General features: G+C 37.4%; 1 protein-coding gene across 5 annotated transcripts in view; it reads left to right on the top strand.

The window, feature by feature from the left end:
• The window catches only part of pds5a (PDS5 cohesin associated factor A), a 52,801-nt gene that overhangs the window by 18,056 nt on the left and 7,111 nt on the right, over nt 1-27,634 (top strand). For all 5 annotated transcript variants that reach the window (XM_073864327.1, XM_073864309.1, XM_073864325.1 and 2 more), the window contains exons 3-31: nt 6,976-7,179; nt 7,352-7,438; nt 7,823-7,920; nt 8,665-8,791; nt 8,906-8,986; nt 9,895-10,035; nt 10,123-10,238; nt 10,334-10,428; nt 10,506-10,651; nt 11,111-11,262; nt 11,366-11,479; nt 11,646-11,727; nt 15,405-15,453; nt 15,537-15,676; nt 15,834-15,949; nt 17,670-17,775; nt 17,988-18,148; nt 18,254-18,377; nt 19,424-19,582; nt 19,675-19,743; nt 19,825-19,961; nt 20,050-20,180; nt 20,274-20,471; nt 20,599-20,713; nt 23,802-23,934; nt 24,279-24,398; nt 24,481-24,549; nt 24,812-24,970; nt 25,112-25,470. In XM_073864327.1, coding sequence (XP_073720428.1) covers nt 6,976-7,179; nt 7,352-7,438; nt 7,823-7,920; nt 8,665-8,791; nt 8,906-8,986; nt 9,895-10,035; nt 10,123-10,238; nt 10,334-10,428; nt 10,506-10,651; nt 11,111-11,262; nt 11,366-11,479; nt 11,646-11,727; nt 15,405-15,453; nt 15,537-15,676; nt 15,834-15,949; nt 17,670-17,775; nt 17,988-18,148; nt 18,254-18,377; nt 19,424-19,582; nt 19,675-19,743; nt 19,825-19,961; nt 20,050-20,180; nt 20,274-20,471; nt 20,599-20,713; nt 23,802-23,934; nt 24,279-24,398; nt 24,481-24,549; nt 24,812-24,970; nt 25,112-25,470 — 3,788 coding nt within the window. The remainder of the gene's footprint in view (nt 1-6,975; nt 7,180-7,351; nt 7,439-7,822; nt 7,921-8,664; nt 8,792-8,905; nt 8,987-9,894; nt 10,036-10,122; nt 10,239-10,333; nt 10,429-10,505; nt 10,652-11,110; nt 11,263-11,365; nt 11,480-11,645; nt 11,728-15,404; nt 15,454-15,536; nt 15,677-15,833; nt 15,950-17,669; nt 17,776-17,987; nt 18,149-18,253; nt 18,378-19,423; nt 19,583-19,674; nt 19,744-19,824; nt 19,962-20,049; nt 20,181-20,273; nt 20,472-20,598; nt 20,714-23,801; nt 23,935-24,278; nt 24,399-24,480; nt 24,550-24,811; nt 24,971-25,111; nt 25,471-27,634) is intronic.

Genomic DNA, 27,634 nt, shown 5'->3' with positions numbered 1-27,634 from the left:
CGAGAACGAGCCGATTACAGCCAATGTTACTACTGTAATTAATGACGACGATCCGGATTCAAATGCGACTCCAACACCGGAAGATAAGACTTGACTTTAAACCTTTCGGAGAGAGTGGCTTAAAGATTACGAGTGGCTCCGCTATGAAAATGGCTCGTTGTACTGTGTTTACTGTAAATCCTGTAAAACGGCGTTGGTGGCGGAATCAAATAATTTTAAGCACCAGACGTACCTTGCTTAAACATGGCGAAAGTGCCAAAAACACAAGACGTGTCGTGACAAATGTGTTCATTATTAATGAAGACACCGACCTGTACGTCTGTCAAAGTGTGTTTGATAATGTATGTGCGCATGCGCTGGTGAATGGACATCCGACAAACATCCTTGTGGTCCATGTTGATGTGGAACACGACAATGGTGATGGTATGTTTTTGTTGTATTTTTTAAAACATTGCCTATTTAGTAGTAATAGCATCTTGGTAATGCAGTTGTCAATACCAATATATGAAGAGTTTGGTTCCAAAACGCGATAAACGCCATTTTTGAAAAAAATGAGTTACTGCCAAAATCAGTATTATATCAGGTCAGTAGTTAAAAGTAAATTCTTAATTTTACGCAAAATCCAATATCCGCCGTGTTAGTCTGTCATCTTTTCTCCCATTTTTCCCAAAATGCGATAAACGCCACACCTCCTTTTTTACAGAACTCAATAAATCCATTTATGATATTACAGCCCACCAGTCACGCAATGTAAACAAACAATGGCGGACGCGCTGAGTACACGGAGTCCTAGTTTTCCTCATCTACTTTGTACTTCGTGATCAACAAACAAAACAAAATAATACTTTAATTGCATCGCTAAACCTGTGATGGTTTTCTGTGATGGGAAAGAAACGTAAGCCATCAGCATCTAATATTTTCCCTGAGAGGCACTCGGGAGACGGGTGCTTGTTCTCCTGACAGCATCAAGCTTCTCATGCTAACACATTGACCCCAGAGGATCTTATGAAAAACTTTACATAATTTTACTCAAAGTCAACGAAAATCGAGCAGGACCAAAAACATTTTACAGCTGATCTCTGTGAAAGACGTTAAGCGACGACGTAACCGCAATGACAGTGATCTTAATATGACAAAGTAAGTGTTTTGATTAATGACATTAATGTTTATATTTTTAATAAGTGTGTACAACTAGTCAACTAAATGAATATAACATGGCAAAGATGAATGCACATTTATATAGGCTATTGATTCAATAGATTTATAGTAGTGGTGCACGATATATCGGCCGCCGATATAATATCGGCCGATATGGTCATTTTTTTACACATCGGCATCGGTCCGATGTCAAAATAGGGCCGATGTGAACAGGCCGATAATCATTCCTGTGTATTTGACGTGTGTGTAGGAGACGTGAGTGTGGGGGCGAGTATGTTTGTTTTTGCACAAGCGCATAAGTTACACATGTGCTGAAGCAGGTTCTGTCGTTTGCCTGGTCGTTCTTCAAAGTGTCTGAAGAAGATCCTCGCTATGCTGTGTGACAGGGGTGTCCAATACGTCGATCGCGATCGCAAAGGCAATGCCGGTAGATTGCACATAAGTTAACTGTGTATCCTTATGCTGCTCAATGCCTCCAAGAGTAATTGTGACACACGTAAGTCTTGAGTTGCTGTGCCTTTCTTCTCAAATGTGTTTTTATAAATCTTATGCCTGCCCGCCAGAGCATGTGAGCGGTGCGGTAATATTTCCATCAGAGCGCAATTCCGAAATTTCCGCTCTGCTCGCTCATCCCAGAATGCCCTTTGGTAATTTGCTAGTTCGAGAATCTGTAAAAATGGCTAGCAATAAGTTATGGAGTTCAAATATTGTTTTAATGAAGTCGCAGCCTTACATAGAAATGAAAGAAATAAAACTAAGATGACAGAATAACTGTAGTGTCGTCTGCATCTAGATGCAGTTTTAAAGATTAAAATTAGGCTACTTTAATCTAACTGATCAACACAAATACAAAGCGCCATAATATAGGCTAACTGATTGCTTACCAGCATTAAAACCACTTAAAATAAGAACCTTTATAGTTCTCCGCTCCGTGGATGAGAAAGCTTCAGCCAAAAACGCATTTAATATTAACTGACTGAACACTGGACTCTTCCCTGGACATTTAGATATTATTTTTTTTTCATCAACAGCATGCGTGGAACATTATAAACATTGATGATAATCTGCCGACTCGACTGATTCAGCACGTCCTCTATTTTACAGAGAGTTCGCTTAATTAACGGCTTTTCATTCGGTCCGTGTGAGCTAAACATTTTTGTGCTATAATTTGCTCTCGCGGCTATATTTCTATATATTTTTTGACCAAGTAACACTCGGGATAAAATGTAAGTTGTTTTAGATAGCATTTAAGCTTCTGAAATGATGACAAATCAGTCTGACTAAAATGATATATCCAGATGAATTAGCCAAAATAATGATTTATTCGTTTTCATACTATATAGATACACGTTAATTTATCTACCAATATACTATTGAAAATGACATAAATAAATACTCATGGCCTTCTGTATTGCATTCGTTTTGTACATTTACAGGTTCATAAATACTGTCTAATTTTAATTTCTTTAAGACAGAGCTGTGTTCTGTATTTACTGATGCACTGTAAATTTGCACTTTAAAAACCTTCTTGTTAAGAAATTGTTCTTCAATTTATTTTAGTTTTTTCAAATAATATATTTATATAACAGAATAGTTTGTTAATCTTTCTCATAAGGGGAACGAATTATTATAATATTTCGTAATTACTTATTACATTTATTATTACTTAAAATTAGTAAAACATGTGAATGTCGTGGAAACAATTTGTTAATTTTAATTATATCCGGAGCTCCGTATCAGTTAAACTATAATAGCCAACACACAACTGTACATAACTGCGATTTATCAGCTAATACTTTAATTAAATGCAATTATCCAAGAAAACAATTAGGCTTACTAAAAAAAATTATATCGGAGTGGGATCTGAGCGGGAATTGGTTTATTTGCGAGCCTGAGCGGAAAGTTAACGGAGCGCTTGCTTGGGCGGTGAGCGCTTGAACAGTAGAGCGGAATATTTAGCGGAGCGTCACACCGCTCTGCTTCACTCACATGCTCTGATGGTGGACAGCCCTAAATCCAATGTAGAGATATATGCAGTATAGTCCACGCATTTAAAGTGTTTTTAGCATGTAGAACTTGTCGGCTAAAAGTCTGGACACCACTGTCTTAGAGTAATTGTGAAACACAAAGTCTTTTTGAGTTGCTGTGCTTTTCTTCTCAAATGTGTTTTTATAAATCGTATGCCTGCCCGCTGCAGCTTAGTCGTGTAAACTTCCGAAATTTACCAGGATGCAATCGCATTCTTTCCTTCATGCAGCTGATGCACGCGCCCGGTGTGTGTACGCGCGCCCGAGCGAACGAGGGAGGAAGAGAGAGAGAGAGCTGCAGCATTGTGCTGATTTATATGCTTCTGATACTATTGTCATTTTCTTTCTAGTTTGTTTTACTAAACCGTATCTCCGCTATTATAAACAGTACTCGACATGAAATTGAGTAATGGTGACAGCCCTAAATCCAATGTAGAGATATATGCAGTATAGTCCACACATTTAAAGTGTTTTTTTAGCATGTAGATCTTGTCGGCTTTATCATTTTAAAAGTAGATCACCACACAAAAAAGTCTGGACACCCCTGCTGCTGTATGCAATGAGAGTGAGGGTCGGGTGATACGAGGGGGAGTTCGGGACAAATTGTTCAACACAACCAATTTGATCACCCACTTAAAAAATAAGCATCCCGAAGCTTACAAAGAATAAGCTTACATATCAATCAGCTAATTGATGACATTTTGCACATGGGTAAAGGTGCCCAATCAGTCATTTCTGGGAATAAATTACAAAAGTAAAAAAAATGTTTTGGAAAATAGCTCTTTATTTGATTATCATTAAAATGTGTTTTTTATACAGAGATATCGGCATCGGCAAATATCGGTATCGGCCATAACAGACAAGGGTCATATCGGTTATCGGCATCGGCCAAAATTTTCACATCGGTGCATCACTAATTTATAGCATTTTGAATAAAAACTTGTCATGGATTTATTGCATTTTGTGGAAAAAATAATCCGTTTTTATAATAAATCTTTGAAAATCAACTTATGGATTTGAATTTTTTATGTTTTTATAACCTAAAGATGCTGTGTGAAAGTTTGTAACAGAAAATAGTTGTTTTCATCTTGTCACTTTCTTGGTATAGAAAACACGTTTTTACCAAAATTTGTCAAAATGGATTTATTGCGTTTTGGAACCAAACTCTTCATATATTAGCCTTCTATATTAAGGTCACTTTTGTAATGTCCCAATTAATCAGTGTTTTACGTGTTTGCTAGATTTTCCATTGTAATCTTAATCATGTTACCTGTAATTGTTAAATTATTATTGCTGCTATACTATTTCAACAGCATTTGGTTATTCATTTAGGAGTCTATGCAGCAAAAAAACAAAAAAAAAACAAAATAGAAGACCAAATTTTAAATGCTGCCATAGGATGTGTAAAGCCCGGTGGTGGTGTTTTTTTTTTTTTAATAAAATAAATCTATTTACATTTACATTGTAGTTGTGGTGCTTTTTAATTTTTGGATGGATGCGCCTAAATTTTTGCTGGTGCTCCTAACACCAGTGCTACCAAATAAAAAAGTTAATTTTGAGCCCTGGACTGTATGTAAAATTCAGTGGCACACTCTCAAATTTTGGTGGCAAAATGCCACCATTTGGTGGCAGTCTGGAGCCCTGTTGTCACTGGCCCAGACTTTGTGTTGCGCTGTGCAGACCAATCGGCGTATGACTTAAGTACCAGTGATTCAAAAGCATACAGAGAAGTCCGCTCCCATTATCATCTCATATTCAAACATTTAATGTCAAGAGATACCAGAGAGACATACAAACATAACATCTTGACTGATAAGAGGTGAGAACATGATAAAACTCTGAGGGGATTTAATTAACTTTGATAACAACAGGCAAAAAAACAAAAATAGGGGAACACGCATAAACAACAATGTGGGCAGTCTAGAATTAATCTCTTGAAACAGGTCTGCGTGTCTGTCCTTCAAGTGCTTTGCTAGTGGCGTTAACTCACTGCTCTGTAGCAACACTTGCATATTTGGCTTACTTCACTTGTGTCATTTGGCTTACCATGTTTATCTGACTCTCATTTGAAAAAGCTACACAGTACTTTTGCTTGGCTTTTATGTACTGTTAAACTAGAGCAAATTGACAAATTTCAAAAACTGTGGAACTTTGCAAACCATGGATTGTTTAAATTAAAAGTGACACGTGCCCTTATTTTGAGATTAGAATTTCACATTGTTTGCATAAAAACTGTTTTGCATATTAGCCCTTTTGACTAATCACTAATTTTAAATGTTGTAAGCATGTTCACCTTTGATTAAACACCAATATAGTGTTAACCTCTTAAACCCTGAGGACCCAGTCCCGGGTACAAAATTTCGTATTTTGACTCAAATAAAATATTCTTTTAATCTTTAATGATCCATCATGGACCCCAGTAACACATATGAGATACTGTTTGAAAGCTTAGACTCTCTACTTTCTCCAGATATGCATCACTTTGAGAAATCTTTTACTGTAAGAAAGTTATTTACACTTAATTTACACTATCACCCCCCCCATAATTTTTTATATGATTTAATATTCACATATTTCATATTTTTCAAGTATGACAAACATGGGCAAGTCTTATATCAAATGAAAGCTCTCATTCTCAGGAATAAGGCTACAGCGTTATTTTTGTTCTTTTGTCAACACATATCCAACAATAGTTGAATGAATAATAAGGTAAAAAATCGTCTTTTGTAAACATATGGGAAAATTGAGTGTGGACTGCCTCAGATAGCACAGATAGCCACAAATGATACACCATCTTTTCTCTTAGGTCCTACTCTAAAAAATGAGTCCATTCACAGCATTTTCTTAGGTTGTGTGCATGAATAATCCCTTGTTATTTATTATATGTCCAAAACAAAAAATTAACATTTATATGAAAAATGTATTTTCGCACACTTCAGTAAAATGAGAATAACTTTTGAATGCGACATGCTAAAGAGATCATTCTTTTTTTGTGTGTTTACTGTCTGCTGCTGGTAACAACCAGAACTGTCTGCAGTCTGCTAGAGCACACAGAACCAGAGTTATACACTATCAGAGGCAGTATTTACAACATATAAAAAGAAAATTTGGTGTTTCCTCATATGAAAAACAACATAAATAACACTATTTGTCACAAACAGCAGCTTTTTATGTAACTTCAAAGGGTTTTCTTTAAAATGATATAAAGCAATTGCATTTATTCCACTGTATGTGGTTATGGTAGCACTTCAAATGTTTTTTGGCAGAAATTTAACTCCATAAGCGTATTATTCCTCCCATCAGTTGGAGTAAAATAACTTTTGCATAGATTATGATAGAGAAAAAAATCTTTTTTCCTCTGTAAGCTGGCAATTGCTGGAATCAAACAAAACTGTCTGCAGGGAGCTGAGGCACTCAGGGCCAGAGTTATACACTTTTAAATAAAAACTTTAGAAAAAAAACATCAAAAAGCGCCTATTTATTTTTGTGTTTATTAGAGGACTGACATCACATACAACCATGTTTAGCACTTTCAACAGTGTTTTATGTAATTTCAAAGGGTTTCCTGTAAAATGATACCAAACATTTGTATGTAAACCTCTGCATGTGGGTATGGGAAGCTTTTGAAATTGGGTAGACCAAATCCAGGCGAAAATCCCCAAAAAAGCTTCAGGGTGGAAGAAGTTAAATAAAAAATTGTGTACAAGATGTTATTATTTAGTTAGAAACACAATATGCTATTCTTATCTTAAAACTGTAAATTGTAACTGACACCTATCTGTCCTATTAGCTGGTGGTGAAGACGTATATGGACATGGATCAGGACTCTGAAGAGGAAAAGCAGCAGTATTTGGCTCTGGCTCTTCACTTGGCCTCAGAGTTCTTCCTGCGAAACCCCAACAAAGACGTACGGTTACTTGTGGCCTGCTGTCTCGCTGACATTTTCAGGATCTACGCACCAGAGGCCCCATACACCTCACATGACAAGCTCAAGGTACGACGCTCTCTACTCTAGACCTTCATTGGACAGAATTGCCTCTTATGCCCCACACCAGTAGCTCATGACTAAAAAAGTAAAATGACAATAGTAAAGTAAGGGGGTGCCTTTATGTCTCAAACAATACCTTACATATCGATCTCACTGACTTGCTCTGTTTACTTTCTAGGAAATTTTCCTCTTCATTACACGACAATTAAAGGGATTGGAGGACACCAAGAGCCCCCAATTCAACAGATACTTTTACTTGCTTGAGGTGAGAGTTCATTCAGGTAGTAAAAATGTATTAATTGCCCATTGCCATACGATAAAAATAATTGTGTACACATTTAAAGCTGAAGTGTTTTAGCAAAAATTGCAAAACAAAAATATTGCATTTTTTAAAGTCAACAGGAAGTAAACTTCTGCTATTGTCTAGTTATGTCCAGTGCAGTCAGGCTGCTTAAAGAACAACACTGTAATTTTGTTGGGTGCCTCTAGAACCAGAGGTCATACTTTAAAGTATTGGGTAATATGATTTAGGTGTATGTTAATGCTCAGTGCTTCGTCCTAATGTTGCAATATGTTTCAGTTTGATTTTATGTTTACCGCATAGCAGTTTGATTGTCATTGCTCAATTTTTTAACTCTGATTTGTGCAGAACCTGGCATGGGTGAAGTCCTACAATATCTGCTTTGAATTGGAGGACTGTAACGAGATCTTCATCCAGCTCTTTAAAACTCTCTTTTCTGTCATCAAGTGAGTGGTTTTCTGGTTTATTTTACTCTGAATTGTCCATCCCTTGGTATAGAGATAAAGTAACCTGAAAACCACGCCCACTGGAGGGAATACAATCCATCCGTCTCCATTGACTTTGTATTGCACGAGGCTTCCTCCTTGTCATTTCTGGCTTATAACATAAAACAGAATAATTCCTAAAAGATGCTGTGTGACAGGGTGTACAGCTAACAAGCCGAAAAACCCAGAAATACATTTTTATAAGATGTCGACCCCAAAAAACTAGCGTTTAAAGACACAAAAGTGGATACAGGCAACTTTTTATAGTACTATTATTATTAGAACTACGTCCACTAGAGAGAAACGTAATTGGCGAACCACTTTTGTCTCCTTAAAGGCTGGGTTTTACGGCACGGTAGCTCATAAAAACTTATTTCTGGGTTTTTTGCTTGTTAGCTGTACACCCTCTCACACAGCAGCTTTTAAGCATTATTCTGTTTTTTGTTATTAGCCAGAAATGACAAGGAGGCAGCCTCAGGCATTACAAAGTGAATGGAGACGGTTGGATTGTTTTCCCCCCGGTGGGCATGGTTTTCGAATTAGAATAAATGCGCTCTGTCTCTTTAGCATTTAAGATTGTTTCCCTTTAGACTGTTTTCCACACTGGTTCATTAAACTGGTGTTTTATTTGTTGCTGAACTATTTAAGATTTTGATATTTTTTGTTATGTGCATACCCAACTCAGTCTCTCTTTATCTCTTTCAGTAACAGCCATAATCAGAAGGTGCAGATGCACATGTTGGACCTGATGAGCTCCATCATCATGGAGGGAGATGGAGTGACACAGGAGCTGTTGGACACGATCCTCATCAATCTCATTCCTGCTCACAAGGTAACCAGTTGCACAATTCATTGTTGAATTATACAACACCTTCTGACTACTGATTAACCAATCCACTTCTAGATATGTAACCAGCTTGTGGATTAACTTTTTTTCGTGCTGTAGAACCTGAATAAACAGGCATATGACCTGGCCAGGACTCTTCTCAAAAGAACGGTTCAGACCATCGAAACCTGCATCGCTTCAGTGAGTCATCTCGTAATTTCACAAAATTCATCATTTCTTTTTAAAGGGATAGTTTGACCAAATATGAAAATGACCACATGATTTACTCACCCTAAAGCCATGCATATGTCCATAATTTTTCAAACAAACACATTTTCAGTTATTTTAGAAAATGTCCTAGCTCTTCTAAGCTTTATAACTGTTAAAATAGGGTTCACTTCCTTCAAGTGCAAAAAATGTGCATCCATTCTTCACAAAAGAAATCCAAACTGTTCCAGGGGGATGAATATCTGAGGATAATCAATGTGATTTTGTTAGAGAAATATCAATGTTTAAAAATTTTACAAACGAAAATAACTAGCTTCTGGTAACTGTCCTTGGACTCTTTTGCATTCACTAGAGAGTTTTAGCATAGTGAGTACACATTGCCATAGGTATGCTGTAATGTAATGGCGTAGTGACGAACGAGGGAGGGCAGAGGCACAAAACTGGGAGCAAAAGAACAACTCCAGTCACAAGTTAAAATGAGGATTTAAAAAAAAATGGCAGAGGATTTCTCATGCTACGCTACTAATTGTTCAGGTTTTTTGCGCACAAAAGTGTTTTTGTCCCTTTATAATATTATTATTGTTATTATTGAACGACTGATAGAACATGGACCTTTTTGGCGATGTCTTTTTTCTGGGAGATGGATTGTGAATGTAACTGAAATCAATGGGATAGTCACAAACCTCACAGTTTTCAACAAAAATATCTAAAATGTGTTATGAAGACAATCGGAGCACTTGGTGGTTTAGAAAGGCACAGGGGTAAGTAATTTATGATAAAATTATCATTTTGGGGTGAACTATCCCTTTAATCATGCAGCGCTCTGCTTTTACATTTGTTATTGAACTTGTGGATTTACGAGCTGTCTTTTCTTTTTGTAGTTTTTTAATCAGGTGCTAGTGATGGGAAAGTCCTCTGTGAGTGATCTCTCCGAGCACGTGTTTGACCTCATACAGGAGCTGTTTGCCATTGACCCTCTGCTTCTCGTCTCTGTAATGCCACAGCTTGAGTTCAAACTGAAGGTGACTGAACACACGTGCATTTATGCAAAGAAAACACTTGCTGCTTAATCAAATCTAACCTAAATCTGTTTGTTTTTGTTTGAATAGAGTAATGATGGAGAGGAGAGATTGGCTGTAGTAAAACTATTGGCTAAACTCTTTGGCGCAAAAGACTCTGAACTGGCCACTCAGAATCGGCCACTCTGGCAGTGCTTTCTTGGAAGGTGAGATTCTCCTGCCGCTATGAAAACTGCACTAAAGGACTCTTTTACTTGATCATTTGCTTATTTTTAATTATCTGTTGTTTTGTTTTCTACAGGTTCAATGACATTCATGTTCCTGTGAGACTGGAATGCGTAAAATTTGCTAGCCACTGCCTTATGAATCACCCAGACATTGCCAAGGATCTTACAGGTGTGAAAGGGTTAAATGTATTTTTACTTCATTGCTGTAGATCTTCTGTAACTCATTGCTGTGTCTGACTTCATCAGAATATCTGAAGGTGAGGTCACATGACCCTGAGGAGGCTATCAGACATGATGTCATTGTCACCATCATCAATGCGGGTAAAAGAGACCTGAACCTGGTGAATGATCAACTGCTGGGGTTCGTCAGAGAGAGGATGCTGGACAAAAGGGTGAGAGATATGCAGAATTACCACCATCCTACCTAAACATTATAATTTTATTTGTCAGAATTTCAAGCTTCAAGAAACTTCCCTATTGTAGTGAGTCTTGCAAAAACATTTTTACTAGCAGCTAACTGCTGTTTTAGTAGAAAGATGATGCCAGCTGATAACTTCCAGTGGAAAAATAAGAGACAACAGAACATGAGAGACATGAAAGTATAATTGTTTTGTTACCGTGCACAAAGGTCGAAAATACGATAAGCAGCAATTAAAATGCTGCTGTTGACCTATCAGAACAAAGTTATCCATACAGATTTGTGATTACTGTGATTCTGCGACTCATGTCATAAATGTGTTTGGTTGTGTTTTTTATGAATAGTTATAAAAAGATGGGTGAATTATGCAGAATATAGAGAGACAATATGCCATTTTGTGGAGTTTTGAAAAATATGTATGTATTATTTTCAGTGGCGTGTCCGTAAAGAAGCAATGATGGGTTTAGCACAACTGTATAAGAAGTACTGTCTGCACCATGAAGCTGGGAAAGAGTCTGCTCTAAAAATCAGCTGGATTAAAGACAAACTGTTACACATCTACTACCAGAACAGCATAGATGACAAGTAGGAGCAACAAACACATACAAACAAATGATTTGATGTGGTGCAGTTGTTTTTTTTATAAACCAATGTATTTGAAACCAGAGATTTGTACTCTGTGTGTTAGGTTGCTTGTTGAGAAGATCTTTGCACAGTACATGGTTCCTCACAGTCTGGAGACTGAGGAGAAGATGAAATGTCTGTACTACCTGTATGCCTGCCTGGACACCAATGCAGTCAAGTGAGTCTTAATCGACTGACCTGTTATGAAAGCCTTATCAGATTGCCAGTATGGAGTCTTATCTAATTGTTTGAAATAGCATTACTGTATCAATATTAACAGCTTTCAAGTCCCACTGATTAGTAAAACCTATATCAAGCTTAATGTGTGTCTCTTTTTCTCTCAGAGCACTGAATGAAATGTGGAAGTGTCAGAATATGCTGAGAGGTCTCGTTCGAGAACTGCTGGACCTACACAAACTGCCCACAGTAAGTCACATAAACATGCACTAGTAAGCTTCTCACGTATGCATACATATGAGCTTTTCACACTGCGCTTAACCCCAAATTATCTTCGTTTTAAACCTCGTTTTTAACTCTAGGTTAAGGAGTGTTTACACTTGTGATTTAGAAGCAGGGTTATCCCTGAAATTAACCTAGGGTTATGAAACCCTGCTCTGAAGCAGGGTTAACCCCGCATTGTGATGCTAAACGCATGCAGTGTAAAACGAAACGGAGTTAGAATGTTATGACTCAATGCTTAACAACGGATAGACAATCAGAAACTGAAGAGCATGTATCTCATATCCTGATCTGTGAACTGAAAACACCTGAATTGGAGTAAAAAGGAGGCTTTAAACAACCATGTGAGATTGATGTTGCGACCTGTCCTGACACTGATGCGGAAGTGCGAAGCAAGGGGTTATTTAAAGCGGCAGCGCGCTATTTTAGTTTAGTCAGTTTGAAATCGCTTCCAATCCATGACTGTTGACACCGCAAATATGCAAATGAAACCCAGGGACAGGGTTTATAAATGTACAGTATTAAACATCAGATTATACAGTTAAGAAGGTCCAGTGTGAAACAGGATTCCAATAACCCTGGATTTAAAATAATGCAGGGTTAACTTTGTGTGAAAGCCCTGTAGAGAACTCTAAAATGTACATTTTTTTATAGTTTTACAGTTACATTGATGCCTACTAAGTATTAAAGCAGAAGTGTGGTACATTTTTTACGCGAGGGTCTACGTAAAGAGCAAGTGATGCAATTTTTGTCATCAGAAGAGGGCACGCATACTGTGCTCGCACCCCTGGATTTATGAAACCCTTCATACATTGATATGCGTACATGCGCGTACAGGAGAATGTAGTATGTAGCCCAAGAGAGTCATTGCATTTTGTAGCAATGTCCATGCATCGAATGTCTGCAGACCTGCCAACCTTTACGCATTTCGCGTAACAGATACGCATTTAGACATCAAACTACTCTGCTACGATTTGTCACGTCAAAATACGCGAAAAGCCATTGATGGCTTTGAGATCAACTGTCTGTGCATTTGCGCACTAGGCTACTCGTCTATGGGTGTAACTGCATTGGGCAGCAACCTGTTTGGAAAAGAAGACGTTGAACAATCATAGTGCTAGTTTTAAACTTTTCAAACCGGAGAGCAGGGAGCCGGAGAGCAGGGGAACAAAATTGTTTTTCATCTCGGTCCATCTTCATACTGTGACTTGTTTTACAAGGAAGGATGGTTCAAAACACTGTTTTTAAAGGTAAATGGCGAGGGTATGGGAATTGTGAATTGGGGCGTCTTGTCCCCTTTTACTGTTGCACGTGCCCCATTGTAAATCTGTTGTATCCAGTGTCCTATGTTGTGCCTCAAGTTAAAGTTTTTAGTTTATTTGCCAGTATATTAATTTACATTGCTAATCGCGGCAAAAAAACTAACTGAGCTATATGAAAAGTAGTTCACGCTTGTAATCGCGTTGCAGTCCCACATTAACAGAAAACACAACCTGGCGCGAGCACGCAGAAATTGATGTCCGCGAGCGGAGCGTCTGTGTTTATTTTTTGTAACGTTAGCACTCGTCGCCGCTCGTTCAGAATAGCATGTGACAGCAAGTGAGAAAACATGACAAAACAGAAGTTTCTGAATAATATCAATCTTATTCTTACTTGATTGTTACTGGCTCCTGTCGATGCACATCAGATTTTTTTGTGCAGAGCAGGGAAACAGAAGCAGAAAGTATAGATGATGAGGGAGGTAAAACCAACTACATGCGCAGCCAGTCAAAACCAAGTATAGAGGTTTGCATTATTGCTGAGAAAATCAACACATGTTTGTGTACTCTTCTGTATTGTCAGATATGGAATGACTGTTTAGTTCACTAGATCTAATTTAGGACACTACATAAACATTTGGCATCACTGCTGAAGAAAAACAGTATAACAGCAAGACCAGCATATGTTGCTGTTTCAGAAAAAATACTAAGAATTGGCAACGTCTACCTAAGAATATCTAAGCCTCTGTAGCACTTAGAAACATGAAATAAAATGTAGAAGGGTAACTTTGCAGTATCACATTTTATATTTCCTACTATTAGATTTCTATTAGATTTCCATATTAATAGAGTATTCAACTTGAATATATAAATATCCTCACAACATTATTATTTCTCAAAACTTTGACAAAAATTATTTTCAAATGAACTGTATTCTTACAGTTATTCAAAGACGCACACATTATTCCAGATATGATTTGAATATTAGACGAGATTATATAACGGCAATGAACGTCTCATATCCGCATATGAATTAACTTTACAGCATAATGAAATTAATCAAAAGACAAGGAAGCAGGATTGGCATGTAAATTGTATTATTATTAGTGGGAAAAAAGCAATATTACTGAAATAAACTCTGAGGTAATGCCCCAAACACGTTAAAATAAATAAGCAATAACCGTGGAAAAAACATTATTATCTCTCAAAACTTTATATGACAAAAATTATATTTAAAGGAAATATTCTTACAGTTATTGAAAGATGCACAAATTATTCCATATTACTCCCGTTTATGAGCACATTCATCTCTGGTCTCGCTCTGTTATGTAATAGATGATTGAGGTGCGCATCTCCGTCTTTCAACCAGGTATCATTTTGTAGAGTTACTCATTTAGAAAAATTAGCCATGATTTAATTATTTTATTAATATTATGAAAAAGTTTTTTTTGGGGGGGGCAAATTGATTACGATTTGTATTAGCCTACCCTAGTTTTACTACAAATAGGCTACGAAACATTTTTTTTACCACGGAGGGCCGGTGGTACACGAAGCCGGCAGGAGGTTCAGAATTGCGCAATGCAGTAACCGGCGGTAGATGTAATGATTCAGCGCGCAGCATCAGGAGCAAATGGGTTAAAACATATTAAAACTGTTCATGTTAGGTATGTTCAAGAAAAAGTAGTGGGAGGCCTGTGCCACAGTAGAGCTTTATGTCAATGTGCCTGCTAGAAAATAAAGCAAGGATATAGCATGCTATTTGTTGATTCTTTGTTATTTATAATGTCTCATGTATTTAAGACAATACAATTTTCAATTATGTTTAAGTTTTGTTTAAGAGGCATTTTTTTTTAATTGCCTTGTCATTAAAATAGTTCTTCATAGCCTACCTGTGTGGTGAAAAACTAGATATGGTGGTGAGTGGGAACTATGTGCTTAGTAATAAGTTGTGATAAGTGAGTATGTGAACTCAATCACTAATGATCAGCAAATGTGCCTGACCTCACGCCGCGCGCTGCAGTAAGTTGCTACTCAAAAAAAAATGTCCAAGGTTGGCAGGTCTGGTACAGGTACGAGTCAAATAAACGTTGCTTTTTCAAATAAACGAGGTGTGCTTACGTTCGCATACACATAAAAACAGACTACACTCCGGGTTTGATAGGGATTGTTAACCCCAAAATAAAATTTCATGTCATTATTTTATCATTTTCATATCCTGTGAAATGCAACAGTAGAATTTTGTAAAGAAACTATGTAGGATTTTCCATATTTTTGCAATGATCACACCTGTCAAACTTTAAAAAGAGTAAAAACATGCATAAAGTAGGTTATAGGTCTCCGAAATGTACGTCATCAACATAATTTTTTTTGCTTTTCTCTGTATAGTCTGAAGCAAACACCACAGCCATGTTTGGAAAATTAATGACCATTGCTAGTAAGTATCTGTAATATCTTTCTGTAAGTGTACAGTTATATGATCTAACAGGTTTTACAGTGTACAATCATGGTTTTTTTTAGAGAATCTCCCTGACTCAGGAAAAGCTCAGGACTTCATGAAGAGGTTCAATCAGGTATTGGGTGAAGATGAGAAACTGCGTCTTCAGCTTGACCAGCTCATCAGCCCAACCTGTTCCTGCAAACACGCTGAACAGTGTGTGGTGAGTTTGACAACGGCATCATCAGTCACATTCAAATGTTGAAGAGTATATGGCTTTTATTTATTAAGCACGTGTTGACTACAAAATATTCTTATGAGCTCCTCAACAGTTTAGTGGGGTTGAAGCAGTATTAACTCATCTGAATGTTTTCTTTCAGAGGGAAATCACACGGAAGCTGACGTTCCCTAAGCAGCCCACGAACCCATTCCTGGAGATGGTGAAATTCCTGCTGGAGAGAATTGCTCCTGTTCACATAGACTCTGAGGCCATCAGGTATAGTGTCTTGAAAATGTTTTGTCTGAAGTGAATTTTGTGAACAAGATGATAATACCAGGGTGTAAGTGGGTTTTTTGGCATATGCATATTCAATTTTGCTCTGATTTCAAGAATAGTTTATATATTAAAACCACAATCATACTTGTTGAGACTAAAGTATCGAAAAACACTACCAAGGTTGTATTTTGTTCACTTGTGTGCATTATCTCAAATGTTTCCAACAATGTTTAATTAAAGAGAAATCCTAACATGCAAGCTTCCCCTTAGTAATGGTTTCACGGCCTCAAGCAATTAGGGCTGCAACAACTAATCGATGATATAATTTGTTGATCTGTAATGCCACATTCTCTCGCAACACTGACGAACAGCACAGACACGTGTCCGCTTCATACAGCGTTAGGTGCTTGCTTTTATAGACGGTTTCAGCAGTAACAACATAAACCAGCGGCTTTCTGCGAAGAATAAATAACAACAAAGTCCTTTTAAAGTATTTTATTTATATAACAAGCAAAATAAACACGTAGATTACATAGGAACCCAAAACATTTGTTGTTTTCGACGAGGTAGTTGTTTAAGAGGTTCAGTTTAGCAACTAGTCAGACCATTAAACAAACACAAACCGGAAGTAAAGTTCGGAGCAGACGCTTATCGCGCCACGCGTGCCCGATGAAACAGTCTATATAAAGTCAAGTGCTGATTCTTCATACAGTGTGAGCTGTGTGCTCAAAACCAGGCGCTTTTTCTTCATACAATGCAAGCTGTATGCCAGGTTTTTATTACTGTAACAATGCATGCATATCACTCTCATATCATATGGCTTATTTATTTTGTTAAAAACTAATGATGTTAATTCTCATCAAGGTCTAAAGTTGAAGATCAAAATGAGTTCAATAATCTGTGGCAAAATGTATTCACCAGCACATCCCTAAAGACTCCCTACATTTGGTTAATAAATATTTTGAAGATGTTTGACCATTTAAAAGCTGCACAAACTTTTTTTAGTTAAATCTTAAACATTAAAATCAAAAAGAGTATTAATATTAAAACTCTGTAATAGTGTGTTGCTTTTGCACTTTTAAAAGTAAATGTTTACATGTAAATAGGGCAATAAATTGGGGTATTTAGCTATAATAAGGGGATAATCTAATTTAGTAAATGTTTGTTTTTATCCGATTAGCCAATTAATGGGAAAAATAATTGCCAGATTAATCGATTATGAAAATAATCATTAGTTGCAGCCCTACTAGCTATAAAAATTGCATATTCTACCTTTAAAGAGATTCTTTAAAGTTCACCCAAAAATGAAAGATATTTTGAGAAATATGAGAAATTAGAAAACTCTTCTTTGTAGAAGAAAGTCTTGTCACCTTAACAATCTGTGTTGATATACAAGACATGGACTACAATGCTTAAATGTGTACTTATCTAGCTTAAATGCTTCAAAATAACAGCGTCTGTTCTGTTATGAAGATCTGATAAGAAAAGCAAAAAGGGACTGTGTGCACCTGCAAATGTAAAGGCAGAAATGTAATGAATGATGAAGAGTGAGAGAGGAATTGAAACTGAGTGGTGTGGGAGAGAGTGATAAGGCCAATATATGGGCCATGTGGTTTTTTCCAACGGTTGTGTAACAGACTGAATGGATGTTTGAGGGTGAGACACCTAGTGATGGTTAAGTGTAATTACAAGTGATGAATTAATTTATGTTTGTGTACAGTGCTCTGGTGAAGCTGTTGAATAAGTCAACGGAGGGTACTGCTGATGATGAGGAGGAGGGCGTAACTCCTGATACTGCCATCCGTGCCGGGCTTGAGCTGCTCAAGGTGGGAAATTATACTTGATGTACTAGAATGTACTTACATTTTTTAAGAGGTTTCTTAAAACACAATACATCCTCCCCTTTCCATAAATGTGTACTTTTTACATCAAATAGCATTAAGTGGACTTAAATAGAAAATTGCAAATACTGAAAGTTTTAATACTGCCGTATTCTTGACTAAGTGTAATAGGTTTGCTGTTCTTCTTCCCCCCTCAGATTTTGTCATTTACTCACCCCACTGCTTTTCATTCAACTGAGACATACGAGTCTCTGCTGCAGTGTCTGAAGATGGAGGATGATAAAGTGGCGGAAGCTGCAATACAGATCTTCAGAAACACAGGACAGAAGATCGAGTCCGAACTGCCACAGATTCGCTCGTACGAACACCAAACATTTACATTTAGTACACTGATAAAGACTCAAGTCAGTTCTGTTAAAGGTAAAATTTATGGTATGGTGTATGAAATATTATTTTTGTGCAGGACTCTTATTCCCGTACTACATCAGAAGGCAAAAAGAGGCACACCCCACCAGGCCAAACAGGCAGTCCACTGCATCCATGCCATATTTCACAACAAAGAGGTCCAGTTAGCTCAAATATTTGAGGTAAATCTGTGGGACTATATCCACTTTTACATGTACAGGTATTGCTATAAATTAAACATTTTATAGACATTTTCTCCAAATGCCAGAGCATCTATTTTAAAGGGGCACTCCACTATTTTTGAATATATACTCCTTTTCCAGTTAAACATTTCATTTTTACCGTTTTGGAATCCATTCAGCCGATCTCCAGGTCTGGTGCTGCCACTTTTAGCATAGCTTAGCATAATCCATTGAATCTGATTAGACCATTAGCATTGCGCTCAAAAATAACCAAAGAGTTTTTATATTTTCCTATTTAAAACTTGACTCTTCTGTAGTGACATAGTGTACTAAGGCCGACAGAAAATTAAAAGTTGCGATTTTCTAGGCAGATAGGGCTAGAATTTATATTCTCATTCTGGCGTAATAATCAAGGACTTTGCTGTCGTAACATGGCTGAAGGAGGCTCAATGATATTGCACGGTGCCATGTTGATATTGCAGCCATGTTACAGTAGCAAAAGTCCTTGATTATTACGCCAGAATGAGAGTATAGTTCCTAGCCATATCTGCCTAGAAAATCGCAAGCACAATGTAACTACAGAAAGTTTTAAATCTGAAAAATATTAAGAACTCTTTGGTTATTTTTGAGTGCGATGCTAATGGTCTAATCAGATTCAATGGATTATGCTAAGCTATGCTAAAAGTGGTACAGCCAGACTCTGAGATCGGCTGAATGGATTCTAAAGCTGTAAAAATCAAATGTTTAACTCTAGGGGAGCTGGAAAATGAGCATATTTTCAAAAAAAAGTGGAGTGTCCCTTTAACAATTTCAGCATTTGGTTCAGGCGACGCATGATCTCAGCGTTTGAATATTAGCAATACATAGAAAACCGAGAGCTGTTGCATTTGTCATTTGACATTTACTGCTATTGTGTTATTGCAATCCACATTTTTGTGAGAAACCTGCTACTCGTATTGCAAAATCCAGGCCCTTTGATTATTGTAATATTATCATGATATATAAAGCATGTCTCTCTTTGTCTCTCTCTCTCTCTCCTATTCCAGCCATTGTCTCGCAGTCTGAATGCAGATGTTCCCGAACAGCTCATCACACCACTCGTGTCCCTCGGGCATATCTCAATGCTGGCCCCAGATCAGTTTGCATCACCCATGAAGTCCATCGTAGCCAATTTTATTGTGAAGGACCTTATGATGAATGACAGAGTGAGCATGATGATTTATTTCTTTGGTTTGGGCATGTTCGTATTTTGAATCAACCGTAAGATTAATATTCTCTTTTTATTAATCTCTCTCAGTCTATAGGAAACAAGAATGGGCGGCTGTGGACAACTGATGATGAGGTTTCCCCCGAAGTGCTGGCTAAGGTAGAGTTTGTGTGTAATCTGGTTGAGTAAACACTATTTCTTGGTGCTTTGTGTGTATTAACGTGTATGTGTGTGGTGCAGGTGCAGGCCATTAAGCTGTTGGTGCGTTGGTTGCTGGGAATGAAAAATAATCAGTCTAAATCAGCCAACTCTACTCTCAGACTCCTGTCAGCTATGCTGGTCAGTGAGGGGGACCTCACGGAGCAGAAAAAGATCAGGTACCACCTGCTGGGCTTGTACAGAGTCACAAATTCCTACACTCATATGGCTGATTGCAGTCCTAATTTTATGTATTTGTGGAAACAGTAAGTCTGACATGTCCCGGCTGAGGCTCGCAGCAGGGAGCGCCATCATGAAACTGGCTCAGGAGCCTTGCTACCATGAGATCATCACTCCAGAACAGTTCCAGCTCTGTGCACTCGTCATTAATGATGAGTTTAAGACACAGCTGTCTTAAGTCATTTTGTGTTTTAGGATTAGCTTCAAGGGGCTTAACTACCTCCCTTCCTCTCTCTCACTGCAGGATGAGTGCTACCAAGTTCGCCAGATCTTTGCTCAAAAGTTGCATGTTGCTCTTGTAAAGTTAATGCTGCCGCTGGAGTACATGGCCGTGTTTGCTTTGTGTGCTAAAGACCCAGTAAAAGAGCGTCGCGCTCACGCACGGCAGTGCCTGCTCAAGAACATCAGTGTCCGCAGAGAGTACATCAAACAGAATCCCACGGCCCATGGTAGATACACTCATTCTTTGTTTGAGCAGTTATGTGATTATTGAACATGTACCACTGACATATCAAGCCAAGAACTCCGCTTACTGTAGAATTAGTAATGATTTGTTTATTTTTTAATGTCTTTTAGAGAAGCTGCTGTCTCTCCTTCCAGAATATGTGGTGCCATACATGATCCATCTTCTAGCTCATGATCCAGATTTCACTAAACCCCAGGACCTTGAGCAGATCAGAGACATCAAAGAGTATGAGTTTTAAACAACGTCCACACATTTGCACCGTTTATTTTGGTCATCATTCGTGTACACCAGTGGTCTCAAACTCCCGGCCCGCGGGCCATTTGCGGCCCGCCCTCCCTCTCTCTGCGGCCCGCGTCAAATTTCAAAAATATAAAATAATCTGGCCCGCAGAAAGATTTTTATTCACTTTTATTCACATGCGATCAGTTAATCTGGTCGGGACTTTGTAGTGTTTGTCTAGAGAAGATTTGTTACTTCCGGGTGGATATCAGCTGTTACTCAGAGAAGATTGAGCTGCGGTGGGCTTAGTTCACCTCACGTCACAGCATCTAATGGAAACACCGCATATGGAGGCAGAGCGGTAGATGTAATGCAACACATTTTAAACTACAGAAGAGCCATCAAAGTGCCCAGGTTAAGAAAAGAGAAAAGATGAGGAGAAATGTAAAGAAGATAAAAGTATGTATACTGCTATATATAATGAAGTATAATATATTATTATGTAGCTTACTATTCAATTACACATAGAGCAGTACTATTATTTTTTCTGTCCAATATATCTTATATAACATGGACTAATTCAAAAATTATGGGATTACTTTCAATTATTCATATTTTCCCACATATAATAGAAAATTTATGAAAACTGAAATAATAAAGAACATAATGAGGTCAATACTATGACTGAAAACAATCCAAAATAAATCAAAACAGAAACACTTACGGGTGGTAATTTTTATAATAGTTTATAAATGTATACAGGAATTAAATTTGTTAGTTTAGTGCAAGGTTTTAATAGGTCTTAGTTAAGATAAGATTAAGAAAAGATTTACTTAGGCTACTTTTATAACATAATGTATATTAAAAAGATAAAACCATTGCTTATATATTTTCAAGTATTATTATACATTAAATAATAGAAATTAAACATGACATTTACAGAAACATTGTACTTTTTTGAACGTTAAAATAGCTCTGCGGCCCCCCGATGAACTGTCTGTCTTAAAAATGGCCCCAAGCCAGTTTGAGTTTGAGACTCCTGATGTACACGCTAAAGTGTTTGTAGAGATCTGCAAACACAAACCTATGCTTTTTAAAGGTGGGTGGGGGGAAATCTGTAAAAAAAGTTGCTTTATTTTGGCTCCCAGTTCTGGATTAAATTACTTATTTTTGGTTCTGTCTGGGAGATTTTAAGAGATCTGACTTATGTAGGCACACAATTATTTAACCAAGACCTGAATTTAGATAAAGTTAAGAATATATTTATGCAAAATACCAGTATACAGTGTAATCCAGATGAAAGAGATACAAACAAAAGATAATGAACTATAGTTTATCTATACACTAGTCATAAAATATCATGCTATTATTACACAAATTGTTGGAATGCTTGATTCTGATTGGCCAGTCGCGACATTTGCAGGTTTGTTATTCCCAGATAACAACCACTAAAACTAATAGCATACTGGAACCTGGAAATAATTTTGACATTTATATTTAATTTTGTGAAATATTAAACTCTACCTATGTATTTTCATAACACATGACGTTATATTTACAAATGATTAAACCAAATAGTGTGTTTGTGACATTTGAACGTCTTGTCTTAAAACCAAAAGTAAACATGTTTTCTTCACAGAGGGTCTGCATTTGTTAAAAAGAACAAATAAAATATTTCTAAAACTTAACTTTACATATGAGCAGGGTGCGATTTGCTGGGGGGTGGTGGGGTGGCAGGCGTTATCCCCACCTCTGGTCTTTATGATTTTATACCCGGTGGGGATAACCCAAAAAGCTAACTCAATCGCATATCGCCACCTGGACTTTTGAATGCGGCTCCGCGCGAACATTGATTTGTGCATGCACGCGTCAGCCGACTGCTGCGTCGCTTTTACAAGCTTTAATTGGGTAACTACATTGCATAAAAACTACATTGCGTTGTACCAAACATAACTACTTTGCATATGAATGAATGAAATGGTATAAATGAATACAGTAGTTGACTGCTAAAATTTAAACTTAAGATTCACACTGGGGCACAAAAGATTTACACTGGGGCACGTGCCCCAGTAAAAGGAGTCTAGTGATGTCCCTGATCCCCCCATGATTAATGGTCATCAAATGGTCAAAAATGAAGAGAGCGCAAACAACAGTAAAATCAGAAATGGAGTATTACTGTCAGCGCTTCTGCTCCTATGACAATAGGTGACAGCGTGTCTAGGTTATGTCATAATCCTTTTTTAATCCATGCTCGGATTTTCCAAATGTCGCCAACCCACCGCGAAAACAGCCAAATAATAAATGCAAAGGATTCCAAGCACCATATCAGCGAATTTTACAGGACTGTCACAAAACAAATCCCAAAAATATTACCATTGAAAAAGCAGAAACTACCGTGTTTAATCGAGGGGAACTCACAGGTTGACACAGGAAAGCAACAAAAGAGATCAAAAGTCTGTCATGAAACAAACTAGTATTTTCTGAGTCTAAGGTCTTGTCTAAGTAGGCATATATAGTCTATTTATTGTTATATTGAGAGTACGTTGTGCATTGCATTCTTTTCTATTACCATAAATATTATGATTATAAACAAGTGTTTTTGCATGTCTGGCGCAAAGCATAAACAGATCAGCTTGTCAGTGAGAGCAGTTAAAATGTGCACTAAAGTAAACCTCACTCCCCAACCTCAAGAAAGGCTCTAGTGACAGATGTTAGAGCTCATGGCCTTTAGCCTCCTTGTTAGTGTGTTTGACGTTTATACGGGAGCGGTTTGAATCTTGCTCGGTGCGGGTACAAGTAGGACTGGTTGCATTTCAATACATATTTTATTTAAACAGTTACAAGAAATGGCTTATGAGGTAAATAGCCATGTAATAAGCTTAAAAACGTACAGATGCGCCCCCTTCGCATCAGGTCCTGATCACACTGTCGGGGCTTATTAATGCACTTTGAAAGCAGCATGGCTTAAAAGATGGCTCATGGCTTAGTTTTTTTTTTTTTTTTTTGTATTGACCTAGATCAGGTCCTTAATGCTCCATCTGAAATTATATACTAGTGTGTGCGCCAAATAATCATTGCTTTCTTCTGTCTTCAGGTGCTTATGGTTCATGCTGGAGGTTTTGATGACAAAGAACGAGAATAACAGTCATTCATTCTTGAGGAAGATGGTGGAGAACATCAAACAAACAAAAGATGCTCAATCCCCCGATGATCCTAAGGCAAATGAGGCAAGTCACCTGTTGATCTGTTGGGGTCTGAGAATTAAAGGAACAGTATGTAGGATTGTGGCCAAAACTGGTACTGCAATCACACAACAGGTGGCCAATACACAACCATAAGGGCTGCAACTCCACTTTTTAAATGACAATTTTCTGGCCAGACAACTGCTGTCAGTGATATAAGTATTTGAAATGAAAACGATTTTTTAATGTCTAGTGACATATCAGGGCCATTTTATGATTAATTGATACAAATTTTTACATACTGTTCCTTTAACTTATTTTGTATTCTATGGAAAGATGTTCGAGTAGGGTCCATGTTTTTTTACCCTGTGTTTTTTGTGAACATACAGAAACTTTACATCGTTTGTGATGTGGCGTTATTTGTTATTGCGAACAAGAGCACTTCCTGTCATCTGGATTCACCAAAAGATCCTGTACTGCCTACCAAGTTCTTCACCCCACCTGACAAGGTAATTCCCACCCTGATGATCCACTCTGCTCTTTACAAACAGACCTTCCTAAAAAATGTATTCCTTCTGTCCCTCCCTATAGGACTTTATCAATGATAAGGAATATCTGTCAGCAGAGGCCAAAACGGTTCTTACGACTGGAAAAATCATAGTAAGGATTTCAGTGATATGGCTGCATATGCCCTAAATAAACATCCTATCCTCTCCTAACTATTTACGAATGTTACCCAGGGGACTTTTGCCTAAATGTGAAAACTACAAAGTTAAAACACTACATTAGTAATTAAATGAAATCGTAGGGGTTCAACAGACAAATGCATTTGGGTGCCCATGGTTTATAGCACTGAAGTTGGCTAATGAATTCCTTGACAATATAATATTACACATTGTTAATACTTGAATATAAATTTTAGATGCCTCCAAAACAAACAGTCGTGCTGGCAACACTGAACAAGCCTTTAGTGACAACAGTGCGCCGGATGCCTGCTAAAACCACCCCCACTGAAATGGGGACCATTGCAAGTACCAACTCCCAGCCCGGCTCCCCTGGAACAGATAAAAGCAGGGATGTGCTTATCAGACTACTAATGAAGTTATTGACTAATCATGCAGATAAACTCTTTAAAGTTGTTCAGTAGAATAAATCAACTTTTGATCAGTCTAAACAAAAAGTACTTGACAACAGATCCTCTCTCTCTCTCAAAAGGGATGTGAATTCTGAGGCCTCAGAAACGGGAGCAAGGGAGAACGAAGAGAATCCCGAGAAGCGTGCTGTTCCTGCAAGCGATGGGACGGAAAACAGCAAGTCTGTCAACCCCGCAGGGTCACAGGCTACTCCCAACAAACCTCGTCGGGGTCGGCCCCCTAAAAACGCCACAGGTGTAGCCATGCCGGATAAAGAGGCTGGGGCTACGACGGGAAGAGGGGCCGGCCGAGGTCGGAAAAGAGCGGCGCCTGCACAGGATCCCGCCTCCACGGCCTCAACTGATCCAATCAGTACCAAGACACCAAAACAGCAGAAAGAAGCAGAGCCGAAAAGGGCGACACCACAGAGACAGATCGACCTGCAAAGGTAACACGAATGCCAAATCAATTTGTCACTAGAAACTTTACGTGATTTCGTTTTTTCATTCCTTAATTTAATTAAATTACCGAAACTAATGTTTAAATGTTAGTTTATTTATGCAGAGGTATGGCACTATTTATGTTTGCTTAAAATATTGTTTTAATGAATATTTGAGATTTAAATAGTTTAATGTAGTTACCATTTTATAAAAGCACTTAGTTATGAGAGGCTGTTTTTTGAGAGTATAGCAATATACTTGTTGTTTAAGTATATTGTAGCTGTCTAGACTTGAAATAACCTTTATCATGTCTTTTGTTTTGTAGTTATTCCATTTTTTTTTTATGAAAATAATGTTTTTTAGAGTATAAACAATTGTAATATAAGAAACCCCAAAGATAGTTTTTTAGAGGTGGACCGTAGTGATGTATTTTTACTCTACTTGAGTACATTTACTTAATGTGTTTTTTCTTTGGAAAACGTTTACTTCACTACATATTAAAGCATAATTATTACTCTAATAGATTTTATAGTAACTTGCATTTAAAACTTGATAACATAAAGTTTCTAGTTTTACTTGAGTAGTACTTAAACGGATAGTTCACCCAAAAATGAAAATTCTGTCATCATTTACTCATGTTGTTGCAAACCCAAATAGATGTCTTTGTTCTGATGAACACAAAGGAGGATGTTTTGGGAGGTGTTTGTTGCCGAACCGTTGCACCCCGTTCACTTCCATAGTATTCTTTTTTCCTACTATTTAAGGGATTAGTCCATTTTCTTAGTCCAAAAAAGTCCGGATAATTTGCTCACCACCGTGTCATCCGGGATGTTGATGTATTTCATTGTTCAGTCGATAAGAAATTGTGATTTTTGAGGAATACCAGGATTTTTCTCATTTTAATGGACACCAACACTTAACCGTTTTTTTCAACGGAGTTTCAAAGACTCTAAAGGATCCCAAATGAGGAATAGGGGTCTTTTCTAGTGAAACGATTGTCATTTTTGACAAGAAAAATAAAAAATATGCACTTTTAAACCACAACTTCTCATCTATCTCCGGTCCTTTGACGTGTCAGCGCGACCTCACGTAATTGTGTAGTGACGTAGAAAGGTCACGTGTTACATATATGAAACACACATTTGCGGACCATTTTAAACAATAAACTGACACAAAGACATTAAGGCATAAAAAAAATAAGTTTGGTTCTGGTTGGTTGTCAGTTTAGGTCATGGGTCGGTAGGGATTTTATTTTATTATTATTTATTTTTTTTCAGTGGCAGCAAGGGATAGGTAGGAAATTGTTAAATTTTTAAATTGAATAGCGGATATATGAGGTGACTTTGGCTATATTGCGTGTTTGTCTCACGCAGCGCAGCACGTCTCCACGGATTATCTCTTTTGTCATAATCAGGATTTGACATTAACGTTTTTGCTCACCAGCCAAAGTGGCTAGTTTTTCAAAGTTACTAGCCACTCAGCATTTTCACTGGCCAAATTTTTGTTGCTGGTAAAATCAATTTTATATGATTAAACTTGACTTTGGCATCCTAAAATGACTTTAATTCGAGCAAATTTACTTGCTAAATTAGATGCAGACTGAATTTCAAATGCAGTCTGACTACCCAAATTAAGACAACATTTATTAGCTGGTATATAGCTGGTATATCAGTATAGATCATATAAGGTGCATGAAAAACATGCTAGTAAGTAAGGCATAAATAGATTAACTTTGAATGAATATATTAAAAGTAGAGCAGGGGTGTAGAAGAAACACTTTCTAAACTGAAAAGATAAACACAAAACCCATCGACAACCACTTTAAATATTTATTAACAACAGCAGTAAATACTGTCAAGAAATGTACATTAATTTTACTGTCAGCTAGTTTATGCATTTGTATTTTATAAGCTTGATCATGGTTACTGATAAAAGTGATTTAAGACTTTTTAATGACAAATGTTGAGAGGGCATTATTGTAACATTAAAATGATGCGCAAACCTCTCAGCTGGCGGGTTTTCTTTGATTTCGTGTGCATTCAGGTATGCGCTGAATTTCTCTTCGCTCTTGCCCTGAGAGTTTGCACGCAATTTATATCTAATCAATCACTTCCATGCAATTGTTTTATCTTTCCCGAAGTGTGTATTCGCTCTGACTGCGTCCTCTTGTGC

This window comes from Misgurnus anguillicaudatus, chromosome 3 (genome assembly GCF_027580225.2).
Source record: "Misgurnus anguillicaudatus chromosome 3, ASM2758022v2, whole genome shotgun sequence".
Lineage (NCBI taxonomy): Eukaryota > Metazoa > Chordata > Actinopteri > Cypriniformes > Cobitidae > Misgurnus > Misgurnus anguillicaudatus.
This window is presented reverse-complemented; position numbering and strand designations above follow the sequence as displayed.